The sequence below is a fragment of the Neopsephotus bourkii genome, unplaced genomic scaffold (assembly GCF_033783945.1).
Source record: "Neopsephotus bourkii isolate Nb327-2 ecotype Australia unplaced genomic scaffold, CSIRO-AGI_Nbou_v1 NB_1120, whole genome shotgun sequence".
Lineage (NCBI taxonomy): Eukaryota > Metazoa > Chordata > Aves > Psittaciformes > Psittacidae > Neopsephotus > Neopsephotus bourkii.
Genome location: NW_026901606.1, coordinates 1,572,564 through 1,588,339, shown reverse-complemented (window position 1 = coordinate 1,588,339; position 15,776 = coordinate 1,572,564). Strand labels below are relative to the sequence as shown.

Here is a 15,776-nt window from a genome sequence, read left to right as displayed (position 1 = left end):
ATAATGCCCAAAGCAGGGAACTACACTTTGAGCACAAACACAGGACTGGCCTCAGGCCAAATACTCACCACTATTTGGTCTTCTGAAGCCATTGATACACTGCTGTCATCAAAATAGTACCACTTGTCATTCACTTTGTTCTTTGCATAGGCAGTGTCTGTCAGGAGAAGAAACTGCACCTCAGTGCTCCAGTGAGGACTGGCAGGTAATGCCATGCCAGCTGCGCTGCTCAAGACTCAAACTGACTGTGCATGGGAGGTCAGGAGCCAGCTTTAACATTAACTACCCCAAACCTAGCTCATCAATATATACAACTTCTAGAAAATGCTAGCCGGTCTGTCAAATCCAGAACCATGTTCCACATGCCAGACTGATCCCTGATATCAGAGATACAAGGCAAAGAAACTGAGGAAAGAAACTACAGTGTTTTGTTCACCCCCTTTGAGCCAGAGCTTTCCCAAGCAGTTTAAGACTGCATTTTCACATTTTTCAGATGACAGAGAAGTTTTCCATTGATGATGGATCTGACCACAAGATTCCTGACTCAAGAAGGAAGCTGGATTAAAGTCCTACAAAGTTTCTTCCAACAAAGACTTCAGTGACTGATCTCCAATCTCAAACCACATCCCTCTTCAGCTAATGCTATTCTACAGTGGCATACCCTTAAGTTGAGCACATAAACTGCCAAATGAATAGGGTTCATCATCCTCTCACAGTAAACCACTTCATGACAAGCATATCCTCTGCTCTGTCTTCCTGGCCTATGCACAGTTCCTGCTCACCAGACCTTGCCTCTCCACTACTGAGGAACCTGGCAAGCTCCTGCTTGGCTGCAGGCAATCTCTGCTCTGTGACACTGCACCCACACTGGACAAGCAGCCGCCCTCTAGCATGATTAAGAGCAAGAGGCTAAGTCTTAGAGCTGAGCTGACAGGTTACACTGAACACTCTCCCCAGCACTCACCAGTCAAGCTCCTTTCCACAATTTCACATTTGGCATTGAAAAAATCTTGACTCCACTCATATACCAAGGAACACAACCACACACTTTAGATTACTATAACCAAGGTCCCACAGGCACCAGAGCCAGATCTTGTGCAGCTGCAGACTACACAAACTGGCCAGCTGCTCTGCAAATCCTAATGGGAAGGACACAACCTCCAAATACAGAACACAGATAAGTTTTGTCCAGACACCCTTGGCGAGGGCTCCTGCAGGTCTCCAATGCACAGAGCTCTCTCATGACCCCTCTTGCCTGCATTTCCTGTGTGAAAAGAACACAGAAGCAGTTACTCACAGTGGCCCACTCCCATGGCTCCATAGTGATTGGAAACTGCAATGAGGTCGTAGATATAGGAGCCTGCTCTTGGGTCGCAGACAAATTCAGACATGTTTAAACCCCTGAAACAAAAACCAGAAGTATCAGTACACCAGTAACCAGTGCTTTCTAAAAAGTGATGCATGATACCTATGAAGCTCTACAGGCTAAGCCACATGGGTAGAGAAGGACTGCACTCTGCTGGTCTACAGCCAGATATTATTAAAGACAAAATATGTTAGCCCTCCCACACAGGGCAGATCCCCATCAAGTGCTGCTAAAAGATTCAGAGGGAGGTGCTGAATAAAATACATTTCAGAGTATCCCTGCATATGTCTGAAAAGTGAGACAGGAGTAGTAAAGAATACTCTTCATCCTGCAGCAGGATGCTGTCAAGCAGCAGCAAAGGAATGAGGAAGGCTTTCACTTGTACTTGTGCAATCCTCAGTACAAGTGCAGCTCTGCCCAACAAATTTGCTCTCTAGAAGTTCTTTTGGTTCAGCAGAATCACATGGTTTTATCCTAATTTCAGAAGAAATAGCACCTGCTGGCAAGTAGTGTTCTTTGAGATGTGCATAGCTGATTAAGGTTAACAAAAAGGAAAATACCACCACCTCAACTCATGCTTGCTGTACTGCAGTTGAAACCCAGAACATAGAGCTGTTCCAGTTACAGCTTTAATAACAAGCCTGCCCCACCAGTAACACTGGGAGATTTCTCTCGACCAGGCTCTTCCTAGCTTGAGGGAAGAATCCTACCTGATAGGAAATTCCACAACAGTGTCAAGTTTATCCCTCCAGTATCTGCTGTATGAGAAACGTTTTAAATGCACTACCAAAATCCTGGGCAAAGACCACAAATCAAACTTCTTTGTGGCCTGTTGATGTTTCTTACAGTTAGGGCAGTACCTGTGGAAGGAGTAACAAACAAGGAAATGAAAGACTACATTAAATGAAAAGCTTCTGGCCTCCCATTAAGAAACGCCTCAACAGCACAGTAGTCTTTTGCAAATAAAAGTATGGCTTAAAGGTTCCACTGCTAATTGTTATCGCCTGACCCAGCTCAAACAGGTAACAGTTGCAAAAACACCTATAGCATGCAATGGGAAATTAACAATAAACTAACACCTACTACAAGTTATTTTCTTACACAGCTAGCAAGCAACATCGTAAGATCTCCTGCACACACAGTAATCACACTTTGGTCACTTAGGATCTGCGGGTCAGGACTGGTTCAAGCTAGAAAAAAAAATAATGGGGGATTAAACCTGAAGGTAGCCATATGCTTTGACCCTTTATTACCCCAACTGCTTCCTCTGACACAGTCTGAAAGACACATATATGCTGGGGAATTAAACACTGCTTGATCTTTGGAAGCTACATGCCCACTGCTAGACTTGGTTTTTTGGTTTTCTTTATAGTAAAGGCAAGAAGCAAATGCTTTTCACTAACCCACATCTGCAGCCTATCAAGTTAGTGACTTAACAGAACTGACAGACTTCTCACAGGTGAATACAAAAGGACAGACCTGGGAAATTATCAGATTCCCATGGCAAATAATGTGGCATTTTACAATAAACCTGGCAGGCAGACAGAAGCTCTTACCATGGGTCATGTTCACCAAGTGTTTCCATAGTAGTGAAGAGCTCTATGCAGTCTCTGAGGGCTACCACAGCTTTCTTCTTCTGTGGCTGCAACATACTTCCATGTTTTTCAAATGCCTAGTGGAAGAGATGAATTCTTTATTTAATTCCATGCAGTCTTTAATCCTTGACATCACAGAAAGGCACACACTTCACCATGCTGCCTAATTTCTGTTCGTCCACCCTCTTTCTCCCCCCAATCATCTTGAGCTGCCAAACACTCATTCTTGTGGTACAAACAGTCCATAAGAGTAATACAGTGTGTCCTTACTTCAAAGTTGGTGGATTTAGGGTTTGGTTTTTGCCTTTTTTGGGGGGGCAAAGAGTAGCAAGAAATTATTGTTACAAAACACAATCAACAGGACTCTGGCAGAAAGAACACTGAGCTTTCTATTAGGCTTTGTGAGCTTGGTTTCTTTAGAGTTTTGGGGGTTTGGTTGGTTTGGTTTGTTGAGTGCACTATGAACTAGACTACTTAGCTTTGAAATTAAAACATCTACTTTTCAGAACACACTGGAAACAGATCAGCAGTTACAGAACTATGTATCTTGTCACTAGAAGACTTAAAGCAAACATCTCTCATGCTGGTGACTCCAATTTTTATTATAGGAGCTACACCTACATGTCATCATTTATTGTCATCATTTAAGTACCATGCACATTCACATACAGATTGTTTATGAATAGAGCATACTACAACCTGTGCCTCCTGTTCATCAAAAAGTAGCCTCCGTGTATCAGAATCCCAGTCAATAGCAAGTGCAGAAAAAGCTACAAGAAACACAAAAACAAAACACCATTTATTGCAAAGGAACAAAGAGAAGGGAAAAAAAAAAAAAGGCAAGACAATAATTACCATTGAGTTTTAAGATTTTTCCTTCTACAATGGAGTTTATCTCAGAGGTCCCAGAGGAATTCACAAGGCTAAAAGTGAAATGCTGCTTCTTACAAGGCTGCAGGTCTCTTGCTGACTCAACCTGCATACAACCCTCAGAGTGGCAGGGATCAGCTTCTGCCAGCTTGTCCTTGCCTTCCTCTCCGCCATCCTGATGCTCCATCTCTTCAATGTCACCTGTCAAAATTTAAAACAAGCACAGTATTGAAGAGCTTCAGTGAAAGTTCAGACTGACACCTCACATGAACAGCTGTTCACATAAGCCTGTTACAACAGACTGATTACTCAGAAAGAAATTAAAAGATGCACACACAAAAAAAATAAAAATCAGCTTGCCAACCACATCTGAAGTTGATTTTTTTCCTTTAGCAGATGTCAGGTAATGTGTTGGACTTTACACCCTAGCATCAGACATGATGAACAATGCTCAGTTCATATTAGGTTAACAATCACACCTTCTGAGAGCACACCCGAATAAAACACCCCAAGAGAGAATCAGCAAGGTTGCAGTCAGGTGTCTTTACAGAAGGGAATGTGTAAATCTCCAGGAAAGTTATTTCCATTTTGGGGGAAAAATGGGCAGATTCTTTTTTCCCCAATTAATATTTCCATTTAACTTGTTCCAGTTGTTACTCACAGTAGCACAAGTGAATCATTTCAAAAAGGAAATGAAACATGCATTTGCAATCAGCATTAAAAGCCTTCTTTTAAGCGTCTAACCTAGGAACAAGACCTTGTGTTTCTCGGGCCATGAACACAAAACACCACTTCCACTTCTCCAGAATTTGTCTTTATGACTTAACAGGCCAGTTTTCATCGAGCCAAAGAGCATTATTAGGAAAGGAGCTGCCTCTGGAGGGAGGCACCCAAACACCTAAATAGGAAAGCAAGGACTTCCCTCACATTGGTCAACATGAATGTACACCACACCTTGCACTCTTGCTGCTGCTTACGCACATCTCATCTCACTTGGAAGGAAAATGGTCTACAAGAATTCGCACCGTATCATGCAGTCATCCTATGCAATAGTGTGGTTTAATCATTGTGAAAGAACAATCTGCTAGAGCTTAAGTCAAATACACACAGTACAACCCAAATGCTCATAAAAAGCTGCAAGTGCTGAAAAGCTTCCAGCCAATGTTGCAAGGACTTTACCTTCAACCACACCATTTGAGCCACTGCAGGTTCCTTTGTCTGTGCAGGGGGTAGAGTACTCTTCTGCCAAAGGGAGTTTCACATAGCGGCTAAACAAAGAGAGAATATGTTTATCACACAATCATACCAAAGCTGTTCATCAGAACAACAGCATCCCTTTCTCTATCATCAGTCTATGCTGCCCAACCCCTCTCAGCAAACCAACCCAACCCATACAGCACCATTTACAGATAAGAGCTCTCAGAATGAGTCCAACAAGAACAATTCAGTAAGTCACTGTTCTCAACTGCTTGCTCCGAGTTTTACTGGCAGTAGATGGAAAAGGCAAAAATAAGTTATGGTGGTCCATCTGAGAGCCCTGAAAATGTGGTTCAAGTTTTCGCTTGCAATGCTAAGCAGACAGCTTCCCTTGTGACTGTCACCACCATTATCTTCCAGTCTGCTTTTACAGAGCCCCAGAAACAGGACACTGGAATGTCCCTGGGGCCTCCAGACACTAATGCCATGCAAATCCTGGTTTGTATGCAACATAAATCAAGGAAAATTCTTCTCATCACCAAGGATGCAGTCATCCTGTTACAGTGTAGCTGAATAAGCGACCACTAGAACTTTGAATAGGATTCAAAGATAGAGATGTGACTTACCCGATCTGCTCCAAAACCACACTGTACAGGTGATCCACAGTGAGCTTATGTTTCGGCACAGATATTAATAGTGGCTGACCAAAGAGCACAGTCCCTGAAGTATTGCTGGATTGCCTCACTGTCTTCTCCCGAAAGTAAACAGAGAGAGTAACATACTCTGAGCTGTCCTCACTCGGCTTGCAAACTTCATACCTGTTTGAGAGACAGATATTTCCTCAGGTTACTTCCACTGCCAAGAAGCACAGCAGGCAGAACCAATATGAACTCCATCTAACAAGTCTCTCCACTAGGTTATCCCAAGAATGACAAAAAGGGTAGTACTCTGTCTTCATGCTACAGAGAAGTCTCCTGAATATTTTCCACAGCTCAGAATGGCATAGGACGCAAAGCTCCTACCAGCTCAACTGCCACCTTCCCTCTGTCTCTATCCCTAATTCACACCTCTGCTGCTACTCACCTCTCAAGACATTACCCTGACAACCACATGTTGCTTCAACCAGATCCCAGCCTGACTGAAGAATACTAAATACACTTTGAAATCCCTCACACAATGTTTGTTCTCTCTGGAGAAAGAAACCCTCTTGACAGCTTGGGTCTTGCATTCTCCCAGCCTCTCGTACAGTTAATGGCCTGTGCTTGTACCACTGAGGAACCTACCCTTCAGAAAACTAAGTTTATAAACTTCTGCTTCACAGAAAAACGCAAGGACAGTAAACACACACATAAAACAAACCAGCATTCTGGAAGAAAACAAACAGCTCTGGAGAACAGTGAGGAGACTGAGACAGCCTGCGCTACAGGGCAAAACGGCAAATGAGGTATTTGCAGATGTCACGATCAAAAGAAACCACATGGTCCAATACTATCACAGTGTTCACTTCAGGGCTACTCATGACAAAAGATTCATTTTCAGGAATGCCAAGTCACACTGTTCTTTAATTTGGCAAGTCACCTGTTTCAGACTTATCTTAGAAACTGAAAGAAAAGATTTCATGGAAGATGTCACTATGCACAACGATCAAGACCACAATCGCGTATCTGAATGTACCAACTCATAACAGCTCTCTTATATTAAACAAGCCATTTCCCTTCTCTCAAGAGCCAAGAAACATTTTAATTCCCGTGTTCAAAATGCCCTTGTAGAGCAGGCAGAAGAACAAATTTCAGAGTTGTAGTTTCATTCCATCCTACTTAAACCCAAAGGGATCCCAGCTTGGGGCTTGTACTGAGTCAGCAGAGTACATGAAGAAAAATAACCTTCCAGAGAGTCCCAACCCACAAAGACCATCAGAGATCAGTCAGAGTAAGACAGCCCATCACAAATGGCTGTTGATGTTTTCTAGGCTGTCAGTGCTGTTCAACTGGACACTAGCAATGGATACAGTCCACATTTAATGGTTTCCTGAGAAACAGCACCACAAAGACATGAATTATTTTACCTAGCACTATTTAAACAACAAACGACCATACCTGGGTCCCAGAATATCACCTACAATGAACCCCAGGTCCTAATGACACTGCTATAAAACAGATCAGTACACAGCAAGCACATGTTCCCTGACATTCTTGTGACTGCCTCTCACACCACCTACACTGCGCTCCCCAAGCAGTAACTAACACAGCCCTCATCTATATTCCACCTTTGGGCACCTAGATGAAGCCCTGTCCATGTGATGGAACAGATGGGACAGAAAGGAAAAGCTGAGTATTACCCATAGGCAGTTGTCATCTGTCACAAGCAGCCGGCATACTGTACACTCTCCAAAACACTCTGCAAAAGAGCATCTCACACTTCTCATTGAAATGTAACTAATTTAGTTACTCAAGTGCCCTTCTACCCACTCCACCTCGGAACAGCTTTTACATACTAGTACTAAGAGGCAGACGTATCAGAATCAGGATCTGTCATTTCCTGAATCTCTTGAGCAACAGTCATCTCTAAGAAAAAAAAAAAAAAAACCTAAGATACTTTATAGTTTAAGGAGGGATATAGATCTAATAATGGGAATTAATAGATAACTGATTAAAAATTGATAATGCCCTGTAATTCTATATTTTACAACTTAATGGAAATAATAGAACACAAAAATGATGCTACATCAGACTACACAACATGGTTTTTGATGTCAGTCATTGGCTCAGCTGCCACCACACAGCTGGATACTGACTCCTTGTCTTTATCATTCATGACAACTCTGAAAAGACTCTGAAAACTGCTAAGCAATAGGGTAAGACTTGACCAGTCTTATTGAGGATTATGAAGGCCTGAAGATCTGTGGTTATAATCTGGAAAGGAGGCAGTGAGCAATGAAGTACATAACTTCCATTCCCTTACAAACTAAAGTTAAGCAAGTGCACAGGAGCACGAAAAGCTACAGAAAGACAAGGCAGAGCTACACGAAAACTACAGGCACTGAAAGCAAAAAATGCTCTGAGCTGAACACCAGGCTATTATGTATGTTGTATGTTGCATGCTACTGAAACATACCCCCCAAGTGCTGCTATTTATGATAAATTTCTCCACTCGGCAAACACTATGTGGACAAGTCAGTCTGTAGCAACAACTAAAAAAGTAGTATGTTTTGTAAGAGAACAGAGAAGTGCAGAAAATGCCACTGCAGAAGCTGACACACAGATCCATCTGAACAGGATTACCACTGCACACCAACGCGGAGATGCTGCTGTGAAGTTACAATAGGTTCAGAAGCTGACAACAAGAATGAATAGAGGACTTGAAAAAAACTGGGTGAAAACGCTGCATGTATTCCTGATCTTTTCTAGGTAACGGAAATATTACTAATCTCTTTTACGATGCCAGAACACATACAACAAGTAAACTAGGAGGTAAGAAACCGCAAATGTTACTTCTTCAGATAATGGGTTGTTTGCCCCATAAAATTCTGTCATAGGATTTTGCCAGTCTTACACCGAAGCAAGGTAAAAAAGGATGAGGGAATTCAACCAGCAAGATTTTTAAAAAGCTCATAAAATACAAGCTCGTTTTGGAAAGGACACAAACCCCTTATTTCAGACAAGAAAACACCAATTCCAGCAAGCAAGAACAAACTTCCTACATCAGTCTGCAACAAGGTCTCACCCATCTAAAACATTCCATACAAAACTACTGGACTAGCTGGTTTGCTGAATTAAGTTCAGTAATTGTTGTAGCCTTGGTCAAGTTAACCAACCTGACATTTCTTCAGCCAGTCATGGTTTCTCGAGACCATGAACTCATCTAAAGAATATACAGCATGTTGTAAGAGAAGGCAGAAAGCATGGTATATATGGCAAACTAAATATGTCTTGTTCAACTATGCACACTTTTATAGGTTAAAGGTGACCTGCAAATCAATTTGTGAAACTATCAACGCAAACAACACACATGCCCCATTAGCCAGGCTAAGAGAACAAGGGTATCTAGTTTATCCATCCAAACATTTTTCTTCTTAGGCCTTCCGAACTAAGAAGAAATGCAGGGAGTGATACCCTCGAAGTGGGCTGTGGAGTTCATTCTTGAGTGGTGCTTACCTGACCCCTTGTAGGCCGGCTCCGAGCTCCAGCAGGATCCCTGGGTGATGTGACATCACCAGCATGGTGCATGGGAGGGTGTTACATTGGAGCGGGAGCCGGAGGTCCTAGTGGGGCTGGGCTTCCCAGAACCTAAGAGAAAGAAACAGTAAGCGTTTTGGTTATGTGCTGAATGCTGTTCTCTGATTAGCCTGGAGAATGAGAGCATTCAGCACAAACACTGAGCTAACATCGTCAAATTGATTTGCAGACCACCTTTATGGAAGTGACTTCCTGACCATTTGCCACCGATCTCCCTGTCCTTTCCTGGGAACAACATGCCTTGAGAGGAACATTTACAACACTGTGAGAAGCGGGCTAGTCCCACTGTTCTTTGGCTGCACTGCCCCTACACATAGTGCCAGTGATATCGATTCAAGTTTTATATCAAACACCTTTGTTGCTACAAGCATCGTGCCTCTTATCTGATGCTAAATATTAACATATCTTTTATTAGGACTACACTAAATTTCTACACCTGTCATAATGAGAAATGGGTGAATCCAAAGCCTCACGAAAGTGCAGGCTTGGAGAATTCTAGGCCCAAATTCTCCTCGCTTTCAGGTGACCTACAGAAGAAAATGTATAGTTTTGTCCTTTTGTGTAAAAGGAGTCAGGTTCATTTTGGGATACATCTGAGTTGAAGTCACTTAAGAAGCCCAGTAACATTGACATTTCTTCTTTTTGAAATTTTACTATCAGAGAGCACAAAAGGCCAGGTAATATACCACAAGAACTGATAAGCCAGAAACTGAGGAGCTGAAAGGGAAAATATATCTTAGCCATGCAGGGCAGACTTCCCCTTCTTCCCCTCAGATTACTCTGTAGTCAATATATGTTCCAAACGAGTCTGATCCTCACCCCACCTCCCCAAGAATCAGCACCTCCTACCACTTGGGACATAACAATTCACAATGTATGTCTCATGAGGTCCAAGACACCTTGCAAAAATCACAGAAGGCTGAACATGTCTTCCCTCATATCCTTATGGTGAAAACCAGACCAAAAATACAGCTTTTCCTGCCACTGAAATCACCTAAAAAAGGTGCAATACTCTATACAAACTACATACTGCATGTTTCACAAATATTTATCTGTAGTACACTGTAACTACAACACCTGTGCCTGCAGACTATGTCCTCTGTCAAGCAAATAAAAAAACAATAAAGCACATTCCAACTATGCTACTCCTACTGCAACCTGCTGTGTGAGTTCCTGCTCAGTGACATTTACAACTGAAGCAGTATTCTGCTCAGTAATCAAGCAATACAAAGCCATAAATCAAAAGCTGAGACTTAACAGACATTGGTGTCGAAAGCAAGACAACAATACAAAAGTACTTCTTTTTTTCCAATCACATCCCTGCTGGGGCACAGATCTTCTACAGAATTAGATTCCTCCTTGAATTCTGAATTGAAGACGTACGTTATTAGCTGGCTAGCGTGCAAACTCCAAAATCAGAAACCTATCAGACCAATGAGGATACTGTTGTCATATGGAGGCCCAGCTCTGGCTATAGCTTTCAACAAAGCAAAGCTGGAGAAATACTGCAAGAGATTGACCATTTATAGTTAAATTTTTCAGTCCCGAGGCAACTTAAGGCGACACCAATAAACGTACAGAAAGCAAAAACTGCCAGTTTAAATTACTTCAAGACCCTAAAGCTTCAGAACCATTGAAGCAACTGATTTCTGTTACAGAAGACAGTCGTCTAGCTGATCACAGTTGGAAGATCTACTGGACTCCACACAAAGGCCCATTAAGATGGGGACAAAGAGAACAAGGAACAACGGAACAATTTGATGGCAACTGTTCACAAAACCAGAGCCTGGAGGCCTTGTAGCTCCCTCCATCACCACGCACTCATTCTCTGCATTTTCAGACTAGCAAACAACCACAGATGATTACTAACACAACCTTGTTTTGCTTCCCAGAGGAAGGAAAGAGAACTTTTCAGGTGAGGAAATTTTTACACCATTATTTAAACACTAGCAGGAGGCACAGACGGATGCTGGCTTCAGTTTATAACAGCTTCTCCCAGAATTCTCTAAGTGTGGCTGTCAAAAAGGAACACATGAAAAGACCTGTGAGCAAACCCAAATGACAAGACTAGCCATCAAAATCTCTCAGGAAAACACCTCAAAATCAATAGGACCTACTGACAAGTCTACAATTTTAAAATGTACATTTGGGGAATGTATATACAGGCAAACTATTTCTGAATATACTGGACTAATTTAACTCTATTTTTAATTGCTTACTTCTTTGCACTTCATTTTCTATCCAGTAAAAGAAACTTTGTGTCTAACTTCAATTACTTAAAATAAGTAGTGACATTTACATAATAGTTTGCCAACAGGGAAGTCTTGCCACTAGACATTACTGGAAAATAAGAACAGATGGTCAGTGTATGAAACTGATGGAATCAATAAAACATGAATTAGGGAAGAGTTCAAGTACGAGACAGTGAATATCATGCTAATTTAAGTACAAGAGATGTTTTAATTCTAGAAAACTCCCCATTTAAATACAAACTATTAACTAATGGTCCCCACTCACATCCCAGGTTGCTTATTATATATCAACTTCAAATACATCTAGTTAACATTTAGTATCCAAGAACACACCCTGCAAAAAGCACCACAATTACCAGAGATCTCTCTCCAGTCTGATACCTCTTACTCAGCTTTGCTACACTGTGAGCACAAAATCCTGAAATGATGACATTTTCCTAATGGATTTGTAACATCAGTAATGCTATTAAAAACATCATCTTTTCAGTAACCTCTGTTCTAGTAGAGAAGCTGATACGTTCCAGTCTCAGTACACAAGGCAATAAAGTAATTCAAACAAATCTTAGGAAAACTTATGCTTTCAAAACATGGTAGGGAAGCAGCTTCCAAAAGGTTCCTTGCTTATAAATCAATTGCACTATTTTGTCAGCTCAACTTACTGCTTTAGAAAGTTTCCTTAGGAGTTTATTTTGTGGCATAACCAGTATAAATGAAGTGCAAATAAACTTTTGACGAGTTAGACTGATTTATTAAGTCTTTGTTTGGTTATTTATTTCAATTGTGAATTTTGGGTGAAAATATGGGTCACTATAAAACATTACAGTTATGCTTTTGAATAAAAGGCAGCTGTTCCCCTTCATTAATCAATATAAAGACAGTTTTCTTTCAGGAACAGAAGAGATACACATTACTCTGTGTAACTAGTGATACAACCCCACAGCTATGTCACCAGCCAGCACAAAAGGATCTTGTCCAAACTGAACATTTTGTGGCCTACAGAGGCACATAGAGCCACCCTTCCGGTCATAAGAAGCAAGTCTTTTCCTGACACCTCTCTAAAGAACTGGCCTTATATTAAAGCCAAAAGAACTAAATGCTTTTTAGTGGGCACTCAAGTCTTTGTAGTTGACTTTAGGAAAACAAAATGCTTCTCAACTATACATTATTTCAGTCACAGATTTTTAGTTTCAAGTGGAAGCAAGTTTGTTCTTTAAAGTGGGAAGATTCCAAAAAAGATTTATTTCTTTTTTTATAAACAGCAAGATATTTGGCTGTAATTTAAGAAGGTAAATTGTTGGGGTATCAGAAACTCCTTAAGTTGCCATCAGCATCAATCTGAACATACAAACACCATACGCGTCACACAGCACCTTCAGGAAGGCAGCAAGCCCTGATCTGACCACTGATAACTTCTGCCAGAAACGTAACAGCTTGAGGAGCACTCGAGAAACTTGTTTAATCTGCCCCAACCCCGCTCTTGAGCCATTTCCAACAGGACAGCCATGTGCAAAGCAACACTGGACTCCATGCCAGAAAATGAAAGAGTTACTAGAACACTGCCCTGTACCCTGACCCAAGTTACCTTCTAGTTGCAGTTACATCAACCAGCTAAGGTGCAGGAACAAATGCAGAGTGTTACTCAACCATCTTAGACTAAGATTTAGAAAGCCTGAAAAAACTTATAGAAGCCAGTTTCAGCATAAGAGCTTCAATTCACAGAGACCTCCAAGGATTTCTCAGACCATGGGCTAAATAAAAAGCAAAAACATTTCCTGCAAGGAAAAATTAAAATCAAAATAATAATTTTAAGAAAAATACTATAAAAACACATGCAGTAACAAAAAAAAAAAACCTTCAGCACACCCCTAATGTCATCAGTTTGCAAGAGCCCAGTGAACCTAGTCTCAAACTCAACCACATCCTTTCAGTGACAACTGTCAAAGTTTCTTAGTTCCACTACAGTATCACCGCCTGCTCACCTCAGGCTCTGTAAGTAAGTAACAGCAAAAGTGTAAAAATCCCTAAAGAATCATACCTGCAGTTCAGAAATACCAAAATGAAGACCTACCCTGACCAATCCCACCTTGTACTGATCTTAACACAGAACTGATACTGTCAATCCCTCCTGTCACACTCGCTTCAGCAGATACAAGACCTTAATAGATGGAAACAGAGTGTAATTTAAGAACCTTCACACTACTGTTACCATTTCTTGCATGACTGAATTAAATCTTAGAACACCTATGAGCAGACTTGTTATAACCAAAGTAAGCAGACTGCCAGCAATAAAAGTAATATGCATTTGCCTTTAAATAGCAAGTTCTACTCTTTATGAACAAGCATTTCTCTGTTGTGTTTGAGACAAGACTCCCTTTCAATAAAATAATGCTGTTTTTTAAACTGTAGGTTAGAATATTACTTTACATATCTTTTTCCTGGCAGCATCACCTATTAAAGGGAGTTCCTATGAGCAGATTTCTCCTAATTCTTGCCCTGGTGCCTGGTTGCTTGCTCTTGCCCCACAGTGCTGAAAACATATTAGAGGGTGTACATGCAAAAACACAATTACCAAAATTTCCTCATGCTACTCCCTCTCTTGCTTGGAGGGTTATTTTTAACCCAGTTCATTTCACTGTGACTCACAGCATCACCTCATTTACAGTTGTGCCTGCACATAAAAGGAAATGATGACTGCAAAGGAAAATATACGTGGAACTGCTGTTCAGCCAGTGCTCCTCACCTCCTAACCCAGAGCAGACCTCATTCAGACACAGTTGTTTTCTGTGGAGGGATATGCAACATGTTATGCCTGTAAGAAAGTGGAGTAGTTTTGTAATTACCATTGTAATATCACACTTCTTGATTCTTTTACCAGCTTTGGAGGTAGACTTACTCACAATCTAACACTTTACAATACCCTCACAAAACAGATTTCACAGAAGCCAAAGGTCCTTCCATGGCATCCTAACATGCCACACCTTTAGCTGCAGCTGAAGAGAACAACATTCCAAGAACTTGCTGAAAAACTCAGATACTACACCTCAGGAACGAGGTGACAACAGACAGCATGACAGAACAGCACCAAGCAGTATGTTACCGCACCCCACTCAGTGAAAGGTACACACTGTGCCAGAGCCTATCAGTGCAGGACTTTACACTGGCACAATTTTATGGAAGCAACATCCTTGCACTGGATTATTCTCACATGAGGAAGACTGGACTTGTGATGAAGGGCTGGATTTGACCTCCTCAAGTCCTAGGTTCAGGTGTGAGCCTCAAAGACTATTTTGCACTTCATGTGCAACGTTTTTCATTTTCCAGCTCCAACAGAGGAACACAACTTTTTGCCTTCCTCACCAGATTTCACAGGTGACTGGAGACATACCATCCCATCCACCACACATATATAAAACATCAACCACAACCTAACCCTCAACTTTGCTGAAATTCCTCAAAAACTACAGTTAAGACACAAAAAGTGTAAGCATCAGTCAAGAGTCTACCAAGAACCTCCAGTCATGGTTAGCTGAGTGCTGTAACTATTATGATGGTTTTTGCAAAGGCAGAGTATAACAGCTTAAACTTCACACTATGCTAGTAACAGCTCCAAGGCTTTTGGCCCATCTGAAGCATAATAACAGTAAGCTTGAGCTTGCCTAATAATGCCAGGGAAAGTTTAACTGTAATCCAGACATCCAGATCACCATCTCAGAAAAAAAACTTGGAGAAAGTTCCAAGCTGCAGAACACAGAGCAAACACAAACTTCATTGTTACCCAGGGCCACGACTTCCTTTGCATTAGGAAAACACTGAACACCACACATGCCGATCTGCAGCTAGAAGTGCTGCATTACTGCTAAATCATGTAAAAGGTCTACAGAAAGGCTTATATTTGAGAGGGAAAAGGTAAAAAAAAAGGAGTAATCAGGTTTTATATCCTGAAACCAAAACAATGTTTTGTAGCACTCTTCACACCATGGCATCTTCTCACTTTACTCACACAAAGATGTCGTCTTTTGGCATGATATGATTTAAACCTTCATCCATTTGGAAGATTTTGTGGAACCGATGATTATACACGTCTGTCACCACCATCTAGAACAGCAAGTGATATTTGCAAAGAAATTATAATAAAAGCTTACGTAAGTTTACGCAAACTAACTTTAAGTTCAAGTAACATTTTATTCCTATTCTTTATCAGAATTTTCAGCATAACATCAGCACTGTTTTCTGTAACAGCACCCAGCAGCTAATCAGCTGT

General features: G+C 41.3%; 1 protein-coding gene across 5 annotated transcripts in view; it reads right to left on the bottom strand.

Moving 5' to 3' along the window:
• Positions 1–15,776, bottom strand: part of USP4 (ubiquitin specific peptidase 4) — a 38,434-nt gene that overhangs the window by 2,585 nt on the left and 20,073 nt on the right. For 3 of the 5 annotated variants that reach the window (XM_061362332.1, XM_061362334.1, XM_061362333.1), the window contains 9 exons: positions 15,516–15,610; positions 5,655–5,846; positions 5,011–5,099; positions 3,817–4,032; positions 3,661–3,731; positions 2,923–3,038; positions 2,077–2,226; positions 1,298–1,401; positions 69–157 (listed from right to left, as the gene is read on the bottom strand). In XM_061362332.1, the coding sequence (XP_061218316.1) occupies positions 69–157; positions 1,298–1,401; positions 2,077–2,226; positions 2,923–3,038; positions 3,661–3,731; positions 3,817–4,032; positions 5,011–5,099; positions 5,655–5,846; positions 15,516–15,610 (1,122 nt within the window). Of the gene's footprint in view, positions 1–68; positions 158–1,297; positions 1,402–2,076; positions 2,227–2,922; positions 3,039–3,660; positions 3,732–3,816; positions 4,033–5,010; positions 5,100–5,654; positions 5,847–9,182; positions 9,315–15,515; positions 15,611–15,776 lie in introns of those variants that run through there. The other 2 variants (XM_061362335.1, XR_009726813.1) reach the window with 2 other exon arrangements.